Source organism: Paramormyrops kingsleyae, chromosome 17 (genome assembly GCF_048594095.1).
Source record: "Paramormyrops kingsleyae isolate MSU_618 chromosome 17, PKINGS_0.4, whole genome shotgun sequence".
Classification (NCBI taxonomy): domain Eukaryota; kingdom Metazoa; phylum Chordata; class Actinopteri; order Osteoglossiformes; family Mormyridae; genus Paramormyrops; species Paramormyrops kingsleyae.
This window is the reverse complement of record NC_132813.1, coordinates 15,799,448-15,816,528: the sequence shown is the minus strand read 5'-3', so window position 1 is coordinate 15,816,528 and position 17,081 is coordinate 15,799,448. Positions and strand designations below refer to the sequence as shown.

General features: G+C 53.5%; 1 protein-coding gene across 3 annotated transcripts in view; it reads right to left on the bottom strand.

Moving 5' to 3' along the window:
* Window positions 1-17,081, bottom strand: part of tyw1 (tRNA-yW synthesizing protein 1 homolog (S. cerevisiae)) — a 32,652-nt gene that overhangs the window by 9,843 nt on the left and 5,728 nt on the right. For all 3 annotated transcript variants that reach the window (XR_002839031.2, XM_023818044.2, XM_072701122.1), the window contains exons 8-14: window positions 13,946-14,048; window positions 12,638-12,690; window positions 12,385-12,503; window positions 11,048-11,157; window positions 8,240-8,417; window positions 7,896-8,031; window positions 2,727-2,837 (exon numbers count right to left, since the gene is read on the bottom strand). Coding sequence is in view for 2 of the 3 variants with exons in the window: in XM_023818044.2 (XP_023673812.2) it covers window positions 2,727-2,837; window positions 7,896-8,031; window positions 8,240-8,417; window positions 11,048-11,157; window positions 12,385-12,503; window positions 12,638-12,690; window positions 13,946-14,048 (810 nt within the window). In the remaining variant the exon portion in view is untranslated. The remainder of the gene's footprint in view (window positions 1-2,726; window positions 2,838-7,895; window positions 8,032-8,239; window positions 8,418-11,047; window positions 11,158-12,384; window positions 12,504-12,637; window positions 12,691-13,945; window positions 14,049-17,081) is intronic.

Genomic DNA, 17,081 nt, shown 5'->3' with positions numbered 1-17,081 from the left:
GACAGGCGGCATGTCCTCTCCGATGGCTTCCTCTCAGAGCCGCCGTCTGCGCAGCGAGAACAAGGTCAGCGGGATGAGCCGCTCGCGGCGGAGTGTCGGGGGAGGGACACGGCTGCCCGCGGCTCGAGTGGAAAAAGCAACAGCAGAACGGAGACATGCTCTGTGCTCTTCATAAGCACCCCCATACCGCGCCCCCACCCACCGGATCCCAGCCTGTGTTTATCAGTGGACTGCGGACACATCCGGAATAATGCTCAATGACACAGATAAGCCCTTACGGAATCGACGGCGAGCTACGGGATTCGTGCCACTGCCCATAAGCGAGATGGGAATTTATACAAACACCCCCCTGAATGCCCAGCATGGGACCATTTACACCTGGGGAGAGCGGGAAGCATTCTGGTACACTTTACAATAATAAAGAAACATTTTAATATTATGAATATATAAATAAACCCTCACAGAAACCCTAACATGATAATGACTGGAGCCTGGGATGCATACCTCTATGACTGACACACACACACACACACACACAGGCCCAATTTACACCCCCTGCAGCAGAACTCCATCCCGATGTCAGGCCCAGCACCGCATAACACGCTAATTGCCCGGGAATACTGCTTTAATAAAAGCATCCCTCCTGGGCCCTGCCAAGGGCCTGGGGCTCAGGGAAAGCGCCACGATGGTGGTGGTGGTGGTGGGGGGGGGGGGGGGGCAGCCATCAGCTGCAGACTGGATTGACAGCCGGGACTGAGAGACACTTAACGAGCAGATCAGCGGGACCCAGCCGGGCAGCCGGTGAAAACCCTGTGGTGCCCCGACAGACTGACTCCGAGTCGCACACAGGCTGGAAGGGGTGGGGTTCCATTAAAAGCCCAGGGAGTGCCCCCCACAACCACAGGTTTCTCCTCTGCGTCCACAAATGACGCAGCATCCACACAAAGATAACGCTTCGCCAGCTTTTGTCCCTCGTTAGGTAAAACACCAAGTGTTCACCTGCAAACTGGCCTGGGGGGGGGGGGGTCACTCCGGGAGGCTGACAGGTGGAGTGAGAGCAGGAGGCCAGGTGGGGTGTTTTGGAAAGGAGACCCCCCCCCCAGACACCCAAATGCCCAGCCCTGCCAGAGGGGGTCCCCAAGCTGCAAGCCGGCTCCACCCCCCCATGCCACAGCAGGGGGGTAAGGTGACTAGGTAGAGCTGCGTCACTCGCAGGGAGGCCAGAGACTGTCACCCAGCAAGCCGCCAGCTCATGAAGAATGGGCCTGCTGGGGGGGGGGGGATGCCACAGGAGAGGGGGGGCAGAGGCAGGTAACCCACCATCTGACCGGAACACGTTACTGTGTGTGAGTGTCTGTCTAAACACACACACAGGGCCGTCCCTGATAGCCCGGAACCACCTCCCTGCCTCCATGCGCTCATTTCACTAATTAGCGATGTCATTAAGCCTCTGTGCTCATTCTGAGAACAAACACTCCTATAATTACACGCCTGTAGGGCTGGTCTGCAGTGGCATCGCTGTCGTCCACTGCAGATCGGACACAGCACACCAGAAGGCGTTAGTATTCACCAGGACGCACGAGTACGCACCAGTGCCATGTAACTCAGCAAGGCTGTAAAGAACGGGAACCACCAGGTTTTTTTTATTTGAATTTTTTTTTTAACACAACGGAAGGGCAGGGGGCGGAAATCTTAAGTCGTTCCTTAGGGTAGCGTTTTAAAAAAGGACAAATAAAAAAGTAGATTAAAATGGGAGGGAAGAAAGCAGGAGCCGTGCATCAGGGACGGAGAACCTCAGGCCGCGGCCAGTTACAGCGCAGAAAAGAGCGCGGAAGGGAAGGACAGACAGCCGCACCATCAAGGTGACGAACCCGCTGTCATTCCTAGGGGGAGGAGCCAAGGCCGGGAGGCCGGAGCGCCAGAGCCCAGCGTCGCCTGGCTGCATTCCTGCCACCCCCGCGAGACGGCCGGAAATCCGAGGCACCTTGCAGGAGGAAGCAGGAGATCGCTGTTGCTAGGCTACCAGAACTTACAGGTGATGGGCCACAAGCCTTATCCCAAGACGACATCCCATAATAGGAGATCACGCAGAGAGGTCAGCGCTTCACTCAGCAGTGCCAGCCATGTCAGGATCCTCCTTTCACCGGGGGACGGTCTGAGCTTGGAGAAATCAGGCTACGCAAAGGCACCACGCTCCTGGCTTCCAAAAGGCAGGTGTGGGCGGAGGCGGGCAGGTAGGCAGGCGGAGGCGGGCAGGTGTGGACGGAGGCGGGCAGGTGTGGGCGGAGGCGGGCAGGTGTGGGCGGAGGCGGGCAGGTGTGGGCGGAGGCGGGCAGGTGTGGGCGGAGGCGGGCAGGTAGGCAGGCGGAGGCGGGCAGGTAGGCAGGCGGAGGCGGGCAGGTGTGGGCGGAGGCGGGCAGGTGTGGGCGGAGGCGGGCAGGTGTGGGCGGAGGCGGGCAGGTGTGGGCGGAGGCGGGCAGGTGTGGGCGGAGGCGGGCAGGTGTGGGCGGAGGCAGGCGGAGGGGGCAGGCGGAGGCAGGCAGGCAGGCAGGCGGAGGCGGGCAGGCAGGCAGGCGGAGGCGGGCAGGCAGGCAGGCGGAGGCGGGCAGGTGTGGGCGGAGGCGGGCAGGTGTGGGCGGAGGCGGGCAGGTGTGGGCGGAGGCGGGCAGGTGTGGGCGGAGGCGGGCAGGTGTGGGCGGAGGCGGCAGCCGTGAAATGGGACCCACCTTCACCTCCACAAAGTCTGGCTGGCCCAAGGAGACGAGTTCTGCGTAGGCCTTGAGCTCGTCCACGTTCCAGGCTTTGACCAGGGTCAGGCGGTACACGGTGCGCTGTTGCTGGGGGGCACAGGAGACACGGGGATGAGGAGAACGCCACGGCAACAAAAGACAAGAAGCTAAGGCAGCCATCTCTGGCGCACGCTGTGGAACAGGCAGCAACGTTTCATAAGAATGAAATTCAGTTACTGAAAAATTTCTCTACAGCTGCACAGTAATACCGTCAAAACATCAGTCTGAAGGCCATCAGCTAAACCCAACTGCAATATCCTTGGAATGGAGAGCTTGTCTGCGCTGCCTCCTAGGGGCAGACACACACAGCGCAGAGCTGCTCCAGTTGTGAAATGAGAAGCAGGGCTGTTCGGGGGGGGGGGGGGGGGGGGGGGATGGGGGGGCTGGAGAGAGAAACCTCATAAGTGCGCGGAGACTCCCAGGGGGGACGTCCTTCATGTGAAGCATGTGTCACCTTGTCCATCTCCGATGCAGCCCCCCCTCCCCCAAACCTGCTCCATACGGCTGTCTTTATTACTATAAGGAAACCATCTGTGCACACCCTACAGATCTCGGAGTTCACATTTTAATAAGCCAGATGGAGCACTGGAATAGTGAGAATGACAGAGCCCCGATTTTATGGGTGGGTGGGGTTCATACACAGACAGCAATACAAAGAAACAAAGAATGACTGTCCAGTAATACATGACAGCAAGTTCCCATCAAGGCCCCCTTTAGGTGCCCATGGAAGTGCCTGTTGATTAAATCACAGTCAACAGCTGAGCAGACACAGGCACCACCGGATGACCACTCCCCAGGGACTAGTAATCCCTCTGGTAAACATGGCGAGTTGACTTCCCCGTCAGGCCAAGGGGAGGCCACATATCGACAGCTGATTAGGTTCCGTGGAAGAGTGACCGACAGACGTCCCGACTAAACAAAGCCCGACTTTTCAGGACGTCTCACAGATCCCGAAATGCCTCTGAGTTTCCATCCAAAGAAAGCTTTCGCTGCTTTTCTGCAGACAGACCAGGTCGTGAACGGCCGACAGCGTGGGAGCGAGGGGCGGGGGGCGTTTGACAGTTGTTTCTGTGAAGGAACCAGTGCAGACGATCGGATCACAGTGCAGCGAGCTGCATGGGTCGGGCCCCGGTGAGAACGAGCGTGTGATGGACAGAATTGGGTCAGTCGTATCCTTCCCACGTTTTCTGCCCACTCAGAAAAAAAGGAAACTGAAACAGTAGATCGCCTTTAGCTGACCTGCTAGCTAGGCTGAGCAACTGCATTCCCGTCTCCCTGTCAGCAGAAGGTCGAAATGATGATCAGCACCTCCAAACCAAGACGACATCATCAATCACAAACGACAAAGCCAGCCAGCTGTTTTGTTCCTGGAGAACACCATTCCTGCACGTGGCCAAGTGGATATTTGGTCTGTCTACGAGAGATGGCGAGGGCACCTATGTGCCAGGGGTAGGCTGCCTGGTACCGCCTCACTGCTGCTGAGCGCCCTGCCTCTTAACCGGGGGGGGGGTAACAGGACGGCCATTCGCTGTGACCCAAACATCAGCTTTCGTGGGTCCAGCAACAAGCTAGGTCTACAGTAAGGGGTTTACAGAGCAGTTTACGTCATACGAAAATTTCACAAGCTGATAAAACTGCTGGAGGGGGCCAGCAAATGGAATGACGATTTCAGACATGTACCCGTTTCCATTTTCTCAGATGCAAATACAGTGTATGTGTGTGTGTGCGTGCGTGTATTAAAAAAAAAATGTCAGGTCGGGTTGGGGAGCATGCACTGGTACAGCGAGTCGCCATACCCACCACACAATGCGAGTAGGTGACCCCCCCCCCCCCAGGCTAACATGCAGTCCAGTCCGTGTACTTGCCACAGCCAGATGTTAATGTGGGCATCCGCTTGGCCTGGTCCAGCCGCTCAGGTCCTCAGCAATGACGATCATGTGAGCCGAATCACCCGCAGGGAAACGCGCCACATGGCCGTAGTGCCGTAACTGATGCTCCCTCATGATGCAGGTAATGTGCCTCATTCGGGACTCTTCTACCAACTGCTCGTTCAACACAAAGTCAGACCAGCGGTACCCAAGGATTCTCCAAAGAGACACAGTACTGAAGGAGTCCAGTCTCGTCTCGTCACTATAGTGGCCAACAAAGGCCTGGATCTCGGTTTTTGTCCAGGACACTTGCAAGCCCAGACACCCAGACTCCTCCCAATCAGAGCCCCAATCAGAGCCTCCATTGACTCCGCAAAAATCACAGCATCTCTGGCAAAGTCAAGATCAGTGACTCTTTCTTTACCAACAGATGCCCCACAGCTGCTGGACCCCATGACCCTGCCCAACACCCAGTCCATGCAAGCACTGAACAGAATAGGAGCAAGAACACACCCCTGGCGAACCCCAGAATCAACTGGGAAGAACACAGAGGTTCTGCCTCCAGTCTACACAGCACTCACAGTACCAGTGTACAGGCCGGCCATGACGTCCCGCAACTTCGGGGGGGTCCCCGAATGTTTCACAGAGCAACTTCATCAACCGAGTTGAACGCTTTACGAAAATGCCGACCCACCTCTGCTGATATTCAGCTCATTGAGAACCCTCAGTGCCAGGATGCGGTTGATGGTAGACGTCTTAGGCTTAAAACCAGAATGCTCCTGTCACTGACAGGTGGGCAAGTGATCATGGATCTTGTTAAGGATGACCCTAGCAAGGACCTTACCCGGCACTGAAAGCAGTGTTATCCCCCTGTAGTTGCCGCAATCCAGGTGATCACCCTTCCCTTTCCAGATAGGGACTACAAGTCCTGTTTTCCGGTCAGTCGGGATGATGCCTGACTCCCAAATGGAAGCAAAGATTGTCTGCAATGCCAGGAGGACAGCCTTACCAGCAGCCTGGAAGAAGTTCACCCCAAATACCACAGATCCCTGCGGCCTTCCCTACCCCCAGCTGATTCACCACCTCAGTGAGACTGCATGGGTCACAGCTAATCGGAGGATCAGCCTCATAAACTTTGGACCCAGAGATGTACACCGACCTAGCTGGGGCATCAGCTTTAAACAGCCGCTCAAAGTATCCGGCCCATCAGGTCCAGAAAGTACAAATCCAGACCAAGGTTTTGTTACAACCGACCATATGAGCACTCTATGACGGTGACTCTCTATGCTCAACAGGTTGGTTGTAACAAAACCTTGGTCTGGATTTATACTTTCTGGACCTGAATTTTCCACCTCTGGTCACAACTGCAGCATCACCCATAAGAACCGTTCCATCACCCATCCGGACTGCGACTCTCAGAGAAACAGATTCAGATGTATGTAATGCTTTGATTCCTCTATAAGCAGGTCGTGGATCATTATACCATAGATGGTGTTTCATTTCCTCACAGACTCCTCTTACAAACGCCTCCTTATCTGCCCTGAGCCCTCACAGCCGTCGTCCTCAGTTGCCAGTACAGACTGGAGTTACAATCAAGTCATGCACTCCAACTCCTCGATAACATCCAGGGTGCCCTGCAAGATGGATCACCTCCTTCTGGGCACACCGGCAACACTAACACAACACTCAGCAATCTTCAGGGTCTGGTCCCGGAAGGTCTCCCACATCACATTAGAATAGACGATCACACCCAAGGAGACTGGCCAGGTCCAGCCTCAGCTACTAGAAGAATGAGGCAAAAAATTATGTATAATTTTTATCATTTAATTTTTGGAAATAAATGAACCACTCCGCAAAACCCCTGCATTCTGCAGTGCTTGTCTGCAGCACAGACCTGAGCCCCCACAAGGTTAAATGTCGGTCTGATGCTCCACAGTGGAAGACGGCTGCGTCTGAGTGAAGGAAAAGACCCAGACGGAAGGGCGACGGCCGCCATGTTTCCTGCTTACACAGAAGACAGAGCTCTTACGCGCACCAAACACTGCAGCCCTGAACACCGTAGCGACAGCAGAACAAGGCAGGTCCACCTGAAAACCAATCAGAAACCGCCCTCTCATAAATCAACAGCAAAGCAGTACAATGATTTTGGCTACCCAGCCGCCCAAACCTGAGGGGCCTCAAGAGAGGCGTCCTCTCGGCTGCCCGATTACTTTCACCCCACAACAGCAACATCCTTCTGGTGTGATATTTACGACATCTTCCCTGATTGGCTAAATGCGACTCTACCTGATCCAACGTCACCGGTGAGGACCCGCAGGAAGCCAGAGGAGCGTGTGCGCCCAGGAAGGAGGATTCAAGGTGACCAGACCACTCTTCATTGGGTCGTTAATCAGATACCAGCAGACGCGCCAGGCTTACGGTGAGGCGAGGAGTCCTCCTCAGAGGCATATCCATCTCGCTCACGTCCACGTGGGTCTTTATGCAGCCATTGTTGTGTGCAAAGCTACTTCCTTCTCATTCAGACACATACTGCCACCCTGAACTTTTCTAGACACCCGGAGGGGCTGCATGTAAACACAAATGTACGGACATTCGATGGATTTTACCCTGCTAGCTCCCTCGTACAAAGTCCGGGCGACTTCCACTTGACCCCCATGTGTGAATGGAGCAGGGAAAATTCTGGAGAATTCGCTTCAAATGAGTGAGTGTGTTGATGACATTTGTATCATGTAACTGGCGTGAAACCTGCGTGTCCTGCATACTCTACCCAAGCAGCCCCTCATCGAAACCAACCAGATCATTTCTAGTATTTCTAGTAGGTGCAAATGGACAGTCCTGCCAGTTGTGTGCTGTCTGTGAAAGAGCAACTCTGAAAAATGTCCAGACCTAATTCTTCGGACAATGTCTGTTGTTCACATATTTGTGCACATATAAACCCAAAACCCATTTCTCAACAAACGGACACAATTACATCATTCCCCAGTTTGTAGTAAACTATAAGAAAATTGCAGAGCTACTGTTTGGACTGGATCCATAATGTTAAAAACATAGCAAAGCTCTGCAAAAAAGACACAGGCAGATTTAAAAATCCAATTAAGAGAGAGTCCAGCTGTGCTCATTAGGAACCGGAAGATTCGTGGGAAGAGTCTCAGCCCATTACAGAGCAACCGCTGTTTCGTGCTCAAAATACATCTGACCCTCGAACCCGTGAGCCCCCCGTCCGCCGCGGGAGCCATACCTTTTCGCCTAGTGCTCTCAGGCTGTCCAGGAAGCGCTGCCAAAAGTCCTTGAAGAGAGGCCGGTCGATACGCTTCAGGCTGTCTTTGGTACTGGCGTCCACGCTGACGTACAGCTGAGTCACAGGCACCAGGTTCCTGTGTCAGGGCGAAAAGGGGCAGGGACTCAGGGGGCACAATACCGCAACCAATCCCCACTCCCCGTCCAAGTCAGAGGACACTGTGGCTCAGAACGCCAACACAACAAATGACCTCCGTCCCTGAGGCAGAGGTGGGCAAGCAGATAGATAGAGAGGACTCCCAGGTAACACAAATTTCAATCAGATTTATAGAGTGGCGCCCTCACCTGATTTCCTCAGGGAACTGCGCGTTGGTGACCAGGAAGCTGGAGATGCGCCGTTGGTGCAGCAGCCGTATGAAAGCGTTCACCTCCGGGTACATAATGGGCTCACCCACCAGGGACAGGGCACAGTGCTGCACCGCCAGGCCCTCCTCAAAGCGCTCCGGGAGCACACCGGGAACCCCTGGCAAGACACACCCAGCCATCAGGCACTCCCCCTACAGGCTGCCAGCAGTAGTGCACATCAATGAATAAATAGCAGCAAGTTACAAAATTTGAGAAATGTGCTACGCAAGACAATGGTTTGCTTGATAATTTTCTTGCCCGTTTGCTTGCTAGCTCAGCTTCTCATCAATTTGTTACTCTACTTCTTTGTTCGTTCGTTCCTAAGCTCCGCAGCACCAACTCTTTCATGTCGGGAGGAGTGGCTGGCTGGCTGGAGCACACAGAGTCCCCACCACGCACGACGCCAAACTGGCACACACTGCCGGACCAGCTGCTTTCCACCCAGGAGGGTTCAGTCCACTTACCCGTGTTGGGCTGATGCCGAGGAGCTCGGACAAATCCGCTGGCCGGGGGCCACTGGCATCGTGGCTCACATACAGCCGCTGCAGCCCAGGTGAGCAAAGTTCTCATAATGTTCCCGTAATGTTTGCAGGTAGGGTCACACATTCGGAGTGGTTTACCAACAACAACAGGACCTCGATGCCGAAGCGGTTCGGACAGAAGAGGAGGCCTGTTACCCCTCAACACAGGAAAGGGTCAGATTAGTGGCTAAACGGGAGTCTTATTCCCAGAAACCCTGAACTCCGAGCGCCGGGAAGAAGCCAAACTATCAGTATATGAAGAAGGATGCAGCTATAAACAAATCTCATTTCAGTACCGGACCTGAAATACGGTCACCTTCTCGAAACGACCGCCTTATCATGGTGAGAAAACAAAACAGAGAAGCTAATCTCGGGGACGTTTCTGTTCCAGAAAGAGGGACCGCCGGATGTTTACGAGCTACACGCGGATGGAGATGACAAATAGGCCCACAAAGTGACCCTTTCACGAGGAAAGATGAATGTTTCCAGGAAAGCTCTCAGTGCCGAATTCACCAGTTTTTCACTCAGCAATCACTCTAAATAATTAAGGGGAGGGGGTTTTATAAAGCCAGCCTGCCCTCTAAAAGCCAAATAAAAAATGTCACACGGCTAATAGTAGCGTGGGGGGCATCGCTTGGGCACTTCCACTTCTTGCCACAAGGGCGGCGGCCTCACACAGACTGAAACATCATAACTCCAACTGCAGACCTTTAGCTTTGAGATCAGACTTACAGCATAAACACAGGAGGCGGAATAATCAGCTTGAAGGGATTAGTTTGGAAAGAAGTGAAAACAGGAAAGTAATCCTGAACCAAGGAAGTACATGGTACGGGCTTTTAGGATCAGACGAGCAAGAAGCGCATCGCTACACAGCCTGGGAACTGGGCCGCAGAGCGGGTGGATTATTACCATCCCCATTGGAGGAGGGTGAGAGATTTATCTGCACCTTCTAAGGTATCATCCCCCCCCAGGAGAGGACAGTGATGCTGATAACGACGATCCAAATACATCCCTCACCGTGGCGTAAGACGGAAGCGGGAGGCTCGCTCTCCAGCGCCCCCCGCAGATTTCAGCCAAGTCATAACAGAACAGGCCCAAGGAGAAAGGACAGATCACAAAGTCAGGTCATTTTATTTATAAAGTCCATTTAAAAATACTGATTGTTTACCAAGGCGCTGTACGACATAGTAAATAGATACTATACAGAAAATCCTACCATAAAATATATAATTGTAAATCCAATAATAGCGATTACTATACACAGAGAGCAACAATTAAATCCAATCTAACGACATGCAAAAGGCTGAAATGTCCCCTCTGACATCCCATAACTCAAATGTTGAACTTCACTGTTCCAGGTCGTACACATCCTGACTTTGGGGCAAGTTAAGGCCGATCTGATTTGCTCCTTTGGGTGGAAAGACCCAGATAAGCACATGATCACAGGAATTCGGATTCAGAAGCTTTGATGCCACATACGTCATCTTGTGGCCAACAGGAAAACAGGAACCAGCCATGCTTTGCTGAATCCCAACCTGCTCCTTGTTAAAGCCCCCAACCAGGGAAGAATGATGAGTAGATCCGTATTGGGGCAAGGCGAGTGGGATAATTAATAACCCCCCCCCCCCCCAAGGGCCGCAGACAGACACACACCCAACTCGGAGATGTAAGCCCAGAAACGGGCTTGTTTTTACTTACTGCTCGTTAGAAAAATCTCTCCTCTCGTTTGACATCAGCCCAGCCCCCCCCCCTCCGCCTCAGCACTCCAAAGCCCAGGAAATTGAGAATTCAGGCCAGCGGAGCATTTATTGTCGAGTGTTCTAAACTTCAGTGAGTTGCAGGTTTCACAAGTTTGTGTACTGTGGACAGCTGCGACAGCTGGCAGTCAGGGAGGAAGAGGGGGAAGACAGGCGGCCAGTGCGCGGGGGGGGGGGGGGGTCAATGCGGGCAATACTTGTCCTACCTGCTTGCTCACCCTCGAGGTTCAGGAAGCACAAACCAGAACCATGCAAGCGGCATCCCCACCCCAATATCCCCGCTTCCTGAAGGTGCTAAATCCACCGCGAAGACACCCCAGTTCCTGGGCATCAGTATTGGCCATTAACTGACATCAGAAAAGAGATGGAGGAATAAAAGTGTGATGCACCTTCAGGAAGAACCTACTGCCAGGGTACCAAGCAAGCAGAAGCAACAGCAAACGCTGCGAATGTGACAAGGGGAACCATACCTCTGAACTGCTTTATGAGGTTCTGATGGTTCTCAATGGCCTCCTGCAAGATCATCTCAGGCGGATCCATCTTCCAGCGCCACTCGGTGCCTACAGGGTTAGTATGATGCCTGCGGAAACAAGGCAGCTCTAGTCAGCTGGTAGGGACAGAGCAGAGTAGCGCCTCCTACAGGACATAATTGGCATTCAAGCAAATGGTTAGCCTTCATTTATGCATTTTGGCCTGGAAAGAACGTCAACTATGCTCCGGGTCAGACCCAGCAAGTCATCCAGCGAATCAGCTCATTAGCGCCATCCAGTGCCAGCATCAGGATCCTGAAGTTCAAACCAGCCTTGTGCCCCACACACACACACACACACACACACGCACGCACGCACGCACACACACACACACCAGCAGCAGCAGCAGCACCCTACAGCCAGGATCCGTTTCCCAGGATGTAAACTACATGAGGCTGGTTAAAGGTTACCTTCCGTAATACAGAGACAACCTCCGTCTGACCTTCCCCAGAGCGATGGCAGACTAACTGCTGCAGGAACGGCCTGTCGTGGTCAGACACGTCGGCGTCTCACCTGGCGTCCCGCGGGGGGGGGGGGGGTCGTGGCTGTTGCCTAATCTCTACTGACAGTTTCCCGTCTGCCTTGGATTGTTTCTTTTTTTTTTTTTTTTTTTTAACATACATCAAAGCAAACTGCTTATTTCGCCCCTACATTAAGCAGGGTGTTAATCCAAGCTAAATGCGTACAGACGGCACAGCGATGAACCGGCCAGAGCTTTGGAGCCCAAATCAGTGAGCTGTTTGGGGGGGGGATGACCCCCTGTCATGCTGGCCCACTCCCATCCTGAATACCAGATGGAATGACACACTACGATTGATTTAACAAAGAAGACCCAATCTAGTCTGTTCCCACAGACACACACACATTTTATTTATGGATTATGCAAATTATACTGATGCAACAGAGGGTTACACATTTTGTTCTCAGGGTACAACAGCAACATTCTTCCTAGCTATCAGAAACCGCTTCCTACAAAATCTTCTACCTTAAGCACTATGCTGAGACTGCCTAGTTTCAGTTACTCTACTCGAAGCCTTAGCAGTCCATCTACCCCTAAGCCCCTGACAATCATTGCGAGCCTGTGCTTGTGTTCGGAGGACAGACCCAAACTCACACTTGATCTATAGCACCACTTGGCACATTGGGACCAGACCGCAGGCCCAAATCTCCGGGGGCTCTCCAACAAGCGCACTTGAAATTTAACAGTGATGGTGCTCTGGCCGCGATGTAAAGGGCAGGGAGAAGGCCGCCACACGCGCAGCACATCGCAAACCTACCTCCAGCAGAAGACGCATTTGTTGGCGCAGGCGAGGCTGGGGGTGGCTTCCATGCAGCGGTGCGACTCGATACCGTAGAAGGTGTGCTTGTAGCAGCCCCCTCGTCCTCGCAGCATCGACTGGGGGCGGAGTGACAGACAGACGGCTGTAATTACCTGCTCATTAAGCCCCCACAGTGTTATTACAGGCTCGAGGAAGAGAGGCAGATGGGAAAGGCCTTGCGCAGCCCGGCTGTTGTGGGCCATCATCTCACCTTGGTCCAGCGACACAGCTTCACCCCCGAGTGGCTCCCGATCAGCCGGTACCCTGCAGAGGGCAGAAAGGGCATGAGGATGATTTCAGGCTGCCTCGAAAACGTCAGCCGACTGACAGGAATGGGGGCTCGATGGACCCCCTCTGTAGGCCTTAACCACCCCACAGAAGTCGCTTCACTAATAAACGAAGGCATTAGGTATTGAAAAGCAGCCAAACTACGCACAAAGGGCTCTCAGACAAAATGTTATTCCTGTTCCGGCCAGCGGGTCGCCCTGCCCGGCCGCCGGCTCCCCGGGTGCGTCACTCTGCTTGTGTAATTCAGTTCTCAGAGTAACCTTCCCTAAAAGTGAGCCTGGAGTATCTGGAACGTAAGCGATAACTTCTCAAATTCTCTGCGGAAGCAGGTGAAAGATGCCATGCTTAAAGGACTCCATTTAATAAGCCAACTGCCACCCGGAGCCCCCCCGCAGTTTCCTGGCGACGACACGCAAGGACAGGTGTCCTTACGGTGCCCGAAATCGCCATCCGCATGCAAGCGTCCTCATACGGGAAGCTACAAGGCCATCGCCGAGGACGCTGACTGCAGGACAGGAGCCTCTGGACAGGGACAGACACCCCCAACCCCGGCACCAGAGCCAGGCAGTCCCAACTTTCTGTGGGTCCGCTGGCTGCGCCCCACACTGCACATCCTGCCGACCCCGAGCCAAAGCGCTTTTGTTTTTGGAGAGAGACCTCCATCTTAACAAGGTTCAGTATGTTTGTTGTAGGTAATTGTTGCTGTATTTTTCGTCGGAACGCCACGTGACATCCGCACACATCCCGAAGCGACCCCTCATCACTACTTACCATACCAGAACCCCATTTTCCCCCCATCGTACCAAGAATCTTCCTCCCCGTTCATTAAATCAATCATGCCTGATTAGCCCAGGAGGGATGCTCTATGAATAGGATTAGACGGAAAGAGGAATGGAGAAATTTAATAAGAGCAGCCCCCCGCCCCCCCCCTCTCAGGACTGAGTGTTTGCTGAAATTCTCTAGTAGCTTGGCGGGGGTGGGGGGGCGGAAGGGGAGCATGTGAGCACACGCATCAGCAGAATGTGAATGTCCGACCGGGCGGCATCAGGGGGCCAGAATCAGGGCGCTGAGGCGAACACGCAGTCCAAATGGATCCGACAATCCCGTGACGCCTCCTAATCAAGCTCAAAGTCTCGCACGATTCGCGACCGTGTACCAGGCCGCACGTGGCCACAGGGCCACGAACGTGCATCCTCCAACATCTGGGCCCGTTACAGCCCCCCCCCCACACCTTGCTTAGTCAGAGCCTCCCTCAGCGCCGGAGTGATCATCTCTCTGGCCTCCTCCTCGCTCTTCCTCCTCGTCAGCAGCTCCCGGCCGTTGTCCGTCTCATCCTGCATCCAGCCACAAAGACAAACGCGTGACGATTACAGACTGATTAAAGACTGAGACCCCACCCAATCCACAAGAGAACCCCCTCCACTGTCAGCCAGAGGCCATCAGCTACTTCAAGAAACGCCTGAACATTCTTAATGATGTTCTTCAGGTCATTCAACAGTCTTAAACAGTCCTATTTGGTTCTTGCTTGGTTGGAAGATTGTTGTGTAGGTCCAGTGTTCACAGGGAGCTCAGCCTAGCTGTACTTTGCCTAGTTTACCACTTGAATGATTGTAATGTGCTATTTGCTTCACCGCATTACATACAGTTAACAGGCCAATATTCATTAAAAGACAAGGTACCAGTATCAGTCCGCTGGCTCAGTCTTGGTCAATACAGCCAGCTGCTATTTACACTTCAGAAAAAGTCAAAGTCAGCAGCACGAGACATAAAGACCTAAAAACTACCGAAATAACGGAGACGATTGCATTGGACAATCAGCCATTTTCCGTAGTGGGGGACGGGGGATTTCGTCGGCTAATTCAGCACGTATGAGAGGCCTCACAGAACACGCCGGAGACAAATGTATTATTCATTTTTTATTGTGGCATGTGGTTCCTGATCTTGTTTTCCCACTGAATAAAAAACAATGATGATGTAATGTCAACCCCCCCCCCCCCACCAGGTACGGCTTCCTTTAATGCGTCTGACTTTTTTCTGGACAGTTCAGTAATTTTACACTGGCGTTTCCTCCCCGATTGATAGTTACAATAAAAAGTCCTGAGATTCTCATTTCTTTGTTTCTCTTTAATAGAGTATAATTAAGTTCCCATGGAAATATTTCTGAATTTTTGTCAGCGAAACCAAAAAAAGTTTGAATTTAAGGTTGTCAAAACAATCAATTAATGAAATTAAATCATACCAGAAATTAAAAGATTTCTGATGCATCGAATTATTCCCTCAATAATCATGATGGAAATCGCCTGGGGGCCGACAATTAACATAGCTAATATTAATCTTACACATTCATCCAGCCCCTGGCCCCCAGTCCCCCAGCGGGGAGGGGTCAACCAAACAGAATGTGGGAAGGAAAAATTAGATCTGATAAGTTCATTCTGAAGTATACAATGGAGCATACGTTCAGCACGAATAAAGCGTGAGGAATATTATGCTGCAAGTTCTTCGTCACGTCCATCTGTGGACTCAGATGACGGTGACGAGCCAGCGTCAGAGCGGCCCGCTGAACGTGGAGACATACTTCACCCTCAAAACCTACTTTGTTCCCATGAAAGGCTTCTCATAACTAAAGCAATCAGAGCACGACAAAGCACGTGATCATACAGAATGAAGAGTCCCCCCCTGCAACAACCTAGTCGCAGGTTGTAGACATCCTCAGAAACAGGCCCACCGGAGCCCCACCCCCCATGGGGGCATGCCCCCTGCATCTGCAGGACACCCGCTAGCCCCAGGGGGATTGGGACGCCTTCACTGCGTCGATATCCTCCACATACTTTAGCAGTAGGGGGGGCAACAGCATTTTATGCTCAGCATTTATTTTTATTCCCTTCTGAAATACGCCGATGGATACAGGCACCGCTACGAGGGAGGGGCAGCAAATACGCCGATGGGTACAGGCACCGATACGAGGGAGGGGCAGCAAATACGCCGATGGGTACAGGCACCGATACGAGGGAGGGGCAGCAAATACGCCGATGGGTACAGGCACCGATACGAGGGAGGGGCAGCAAATACGCCGATGGGTACAGGCACCGCTACGAGGGAGGGGCAGCAAATACGCAGATGGATACAGGCACCGCTACGAGGGAGGGGCAGCAAATACGCCGATGGATACAGGCACCGCTACGAGGGAGGGGCAGCAAATACGCCGATGGGTACAGGCACCGCTACGAGGGAGGGGCAGCAAATACGCCGATGGATACAGGCACCGCTACGAGGGAGGGGCAGCAAATACGCCGATGGGTACAGGCACCGATACGAGGGAGGGGCAGCAAATACGCCGATGGGTACAGGCACCGCTACGAGGGAGGGGCAGCAAATACGCAGATGGATACAGGCACCGCTACGAGGGAGGGGCAGCAAATACGCCGATGGGTACAGGCACCGCTACGAGGGAGGGGCAGCAAATACGCAGATGGGTACAGGCACCGCTACGAGGGAGGGGCAGCAAATACGCCGATGGGTACAGGCACCGCTACGAGGGAGGGGCAGCAAATACGCCGATGGGTACAGGCACCGATACGAGGGAGGGGCAGCAAATACGCCGATGGGTACAGGCACCGCTACGAGGGAGGGGCAGCAAATACGCAGATGGATACAGGCACCGCTACGAGGGAGGGGCAGCAAATACGCCGATGGGTACAGGCACCGCTACGAGGGAGGGGCAGCAAATACACCGCAGATACAGACACCGCTACGAGGGAGGGGCAGTAAAGGTTTCTTCACAGTGTGGCGCTCACACCTAGAAGTTAAAGAGCCCCCTCCACCTGCCCCCTCCAGGCCACTTAAGAAGAAGGGGCTTCACGTTCACACCATCTGGCGTCCTCGCTCGGCTCTAACAGACCGGCTGCCACGGCGATTATCTACCGGCCCCCATTACCTCCACAGCTCCCCTGGCAACTGGGGAGGGGGGTGCTGGAGTGAGGCGGATGTGTCGTAGCGACAGCCTCCACCCCCTCCCTCCCCGAAATCATGTGGATCGTCTGATTCTCCACACTATAGGCAAGAGCTGAAATCCTGCATGAAGCTTGACTTCCCTGAAAATGGCCAAATATAACCAATTATGGAGTCACACACACACACACACACACACACACACACACACACACAGTAAAACTTCCATCTCCCTTCCATTCCAACGGCTCCCTCACTAAGCTCTAGAAAATTTTATATTCCCATCTAAAATTTACCCACTAAACGCGATGCCCAGAATCCACAAGGGGCCTCTCATCCAGATGCAAAAAGGACCAAAAATAGATTCAAAGTGACCCCCCCTTCCTCCGGTTCATCTGCGTGGCCTGTCACCCCTGGAG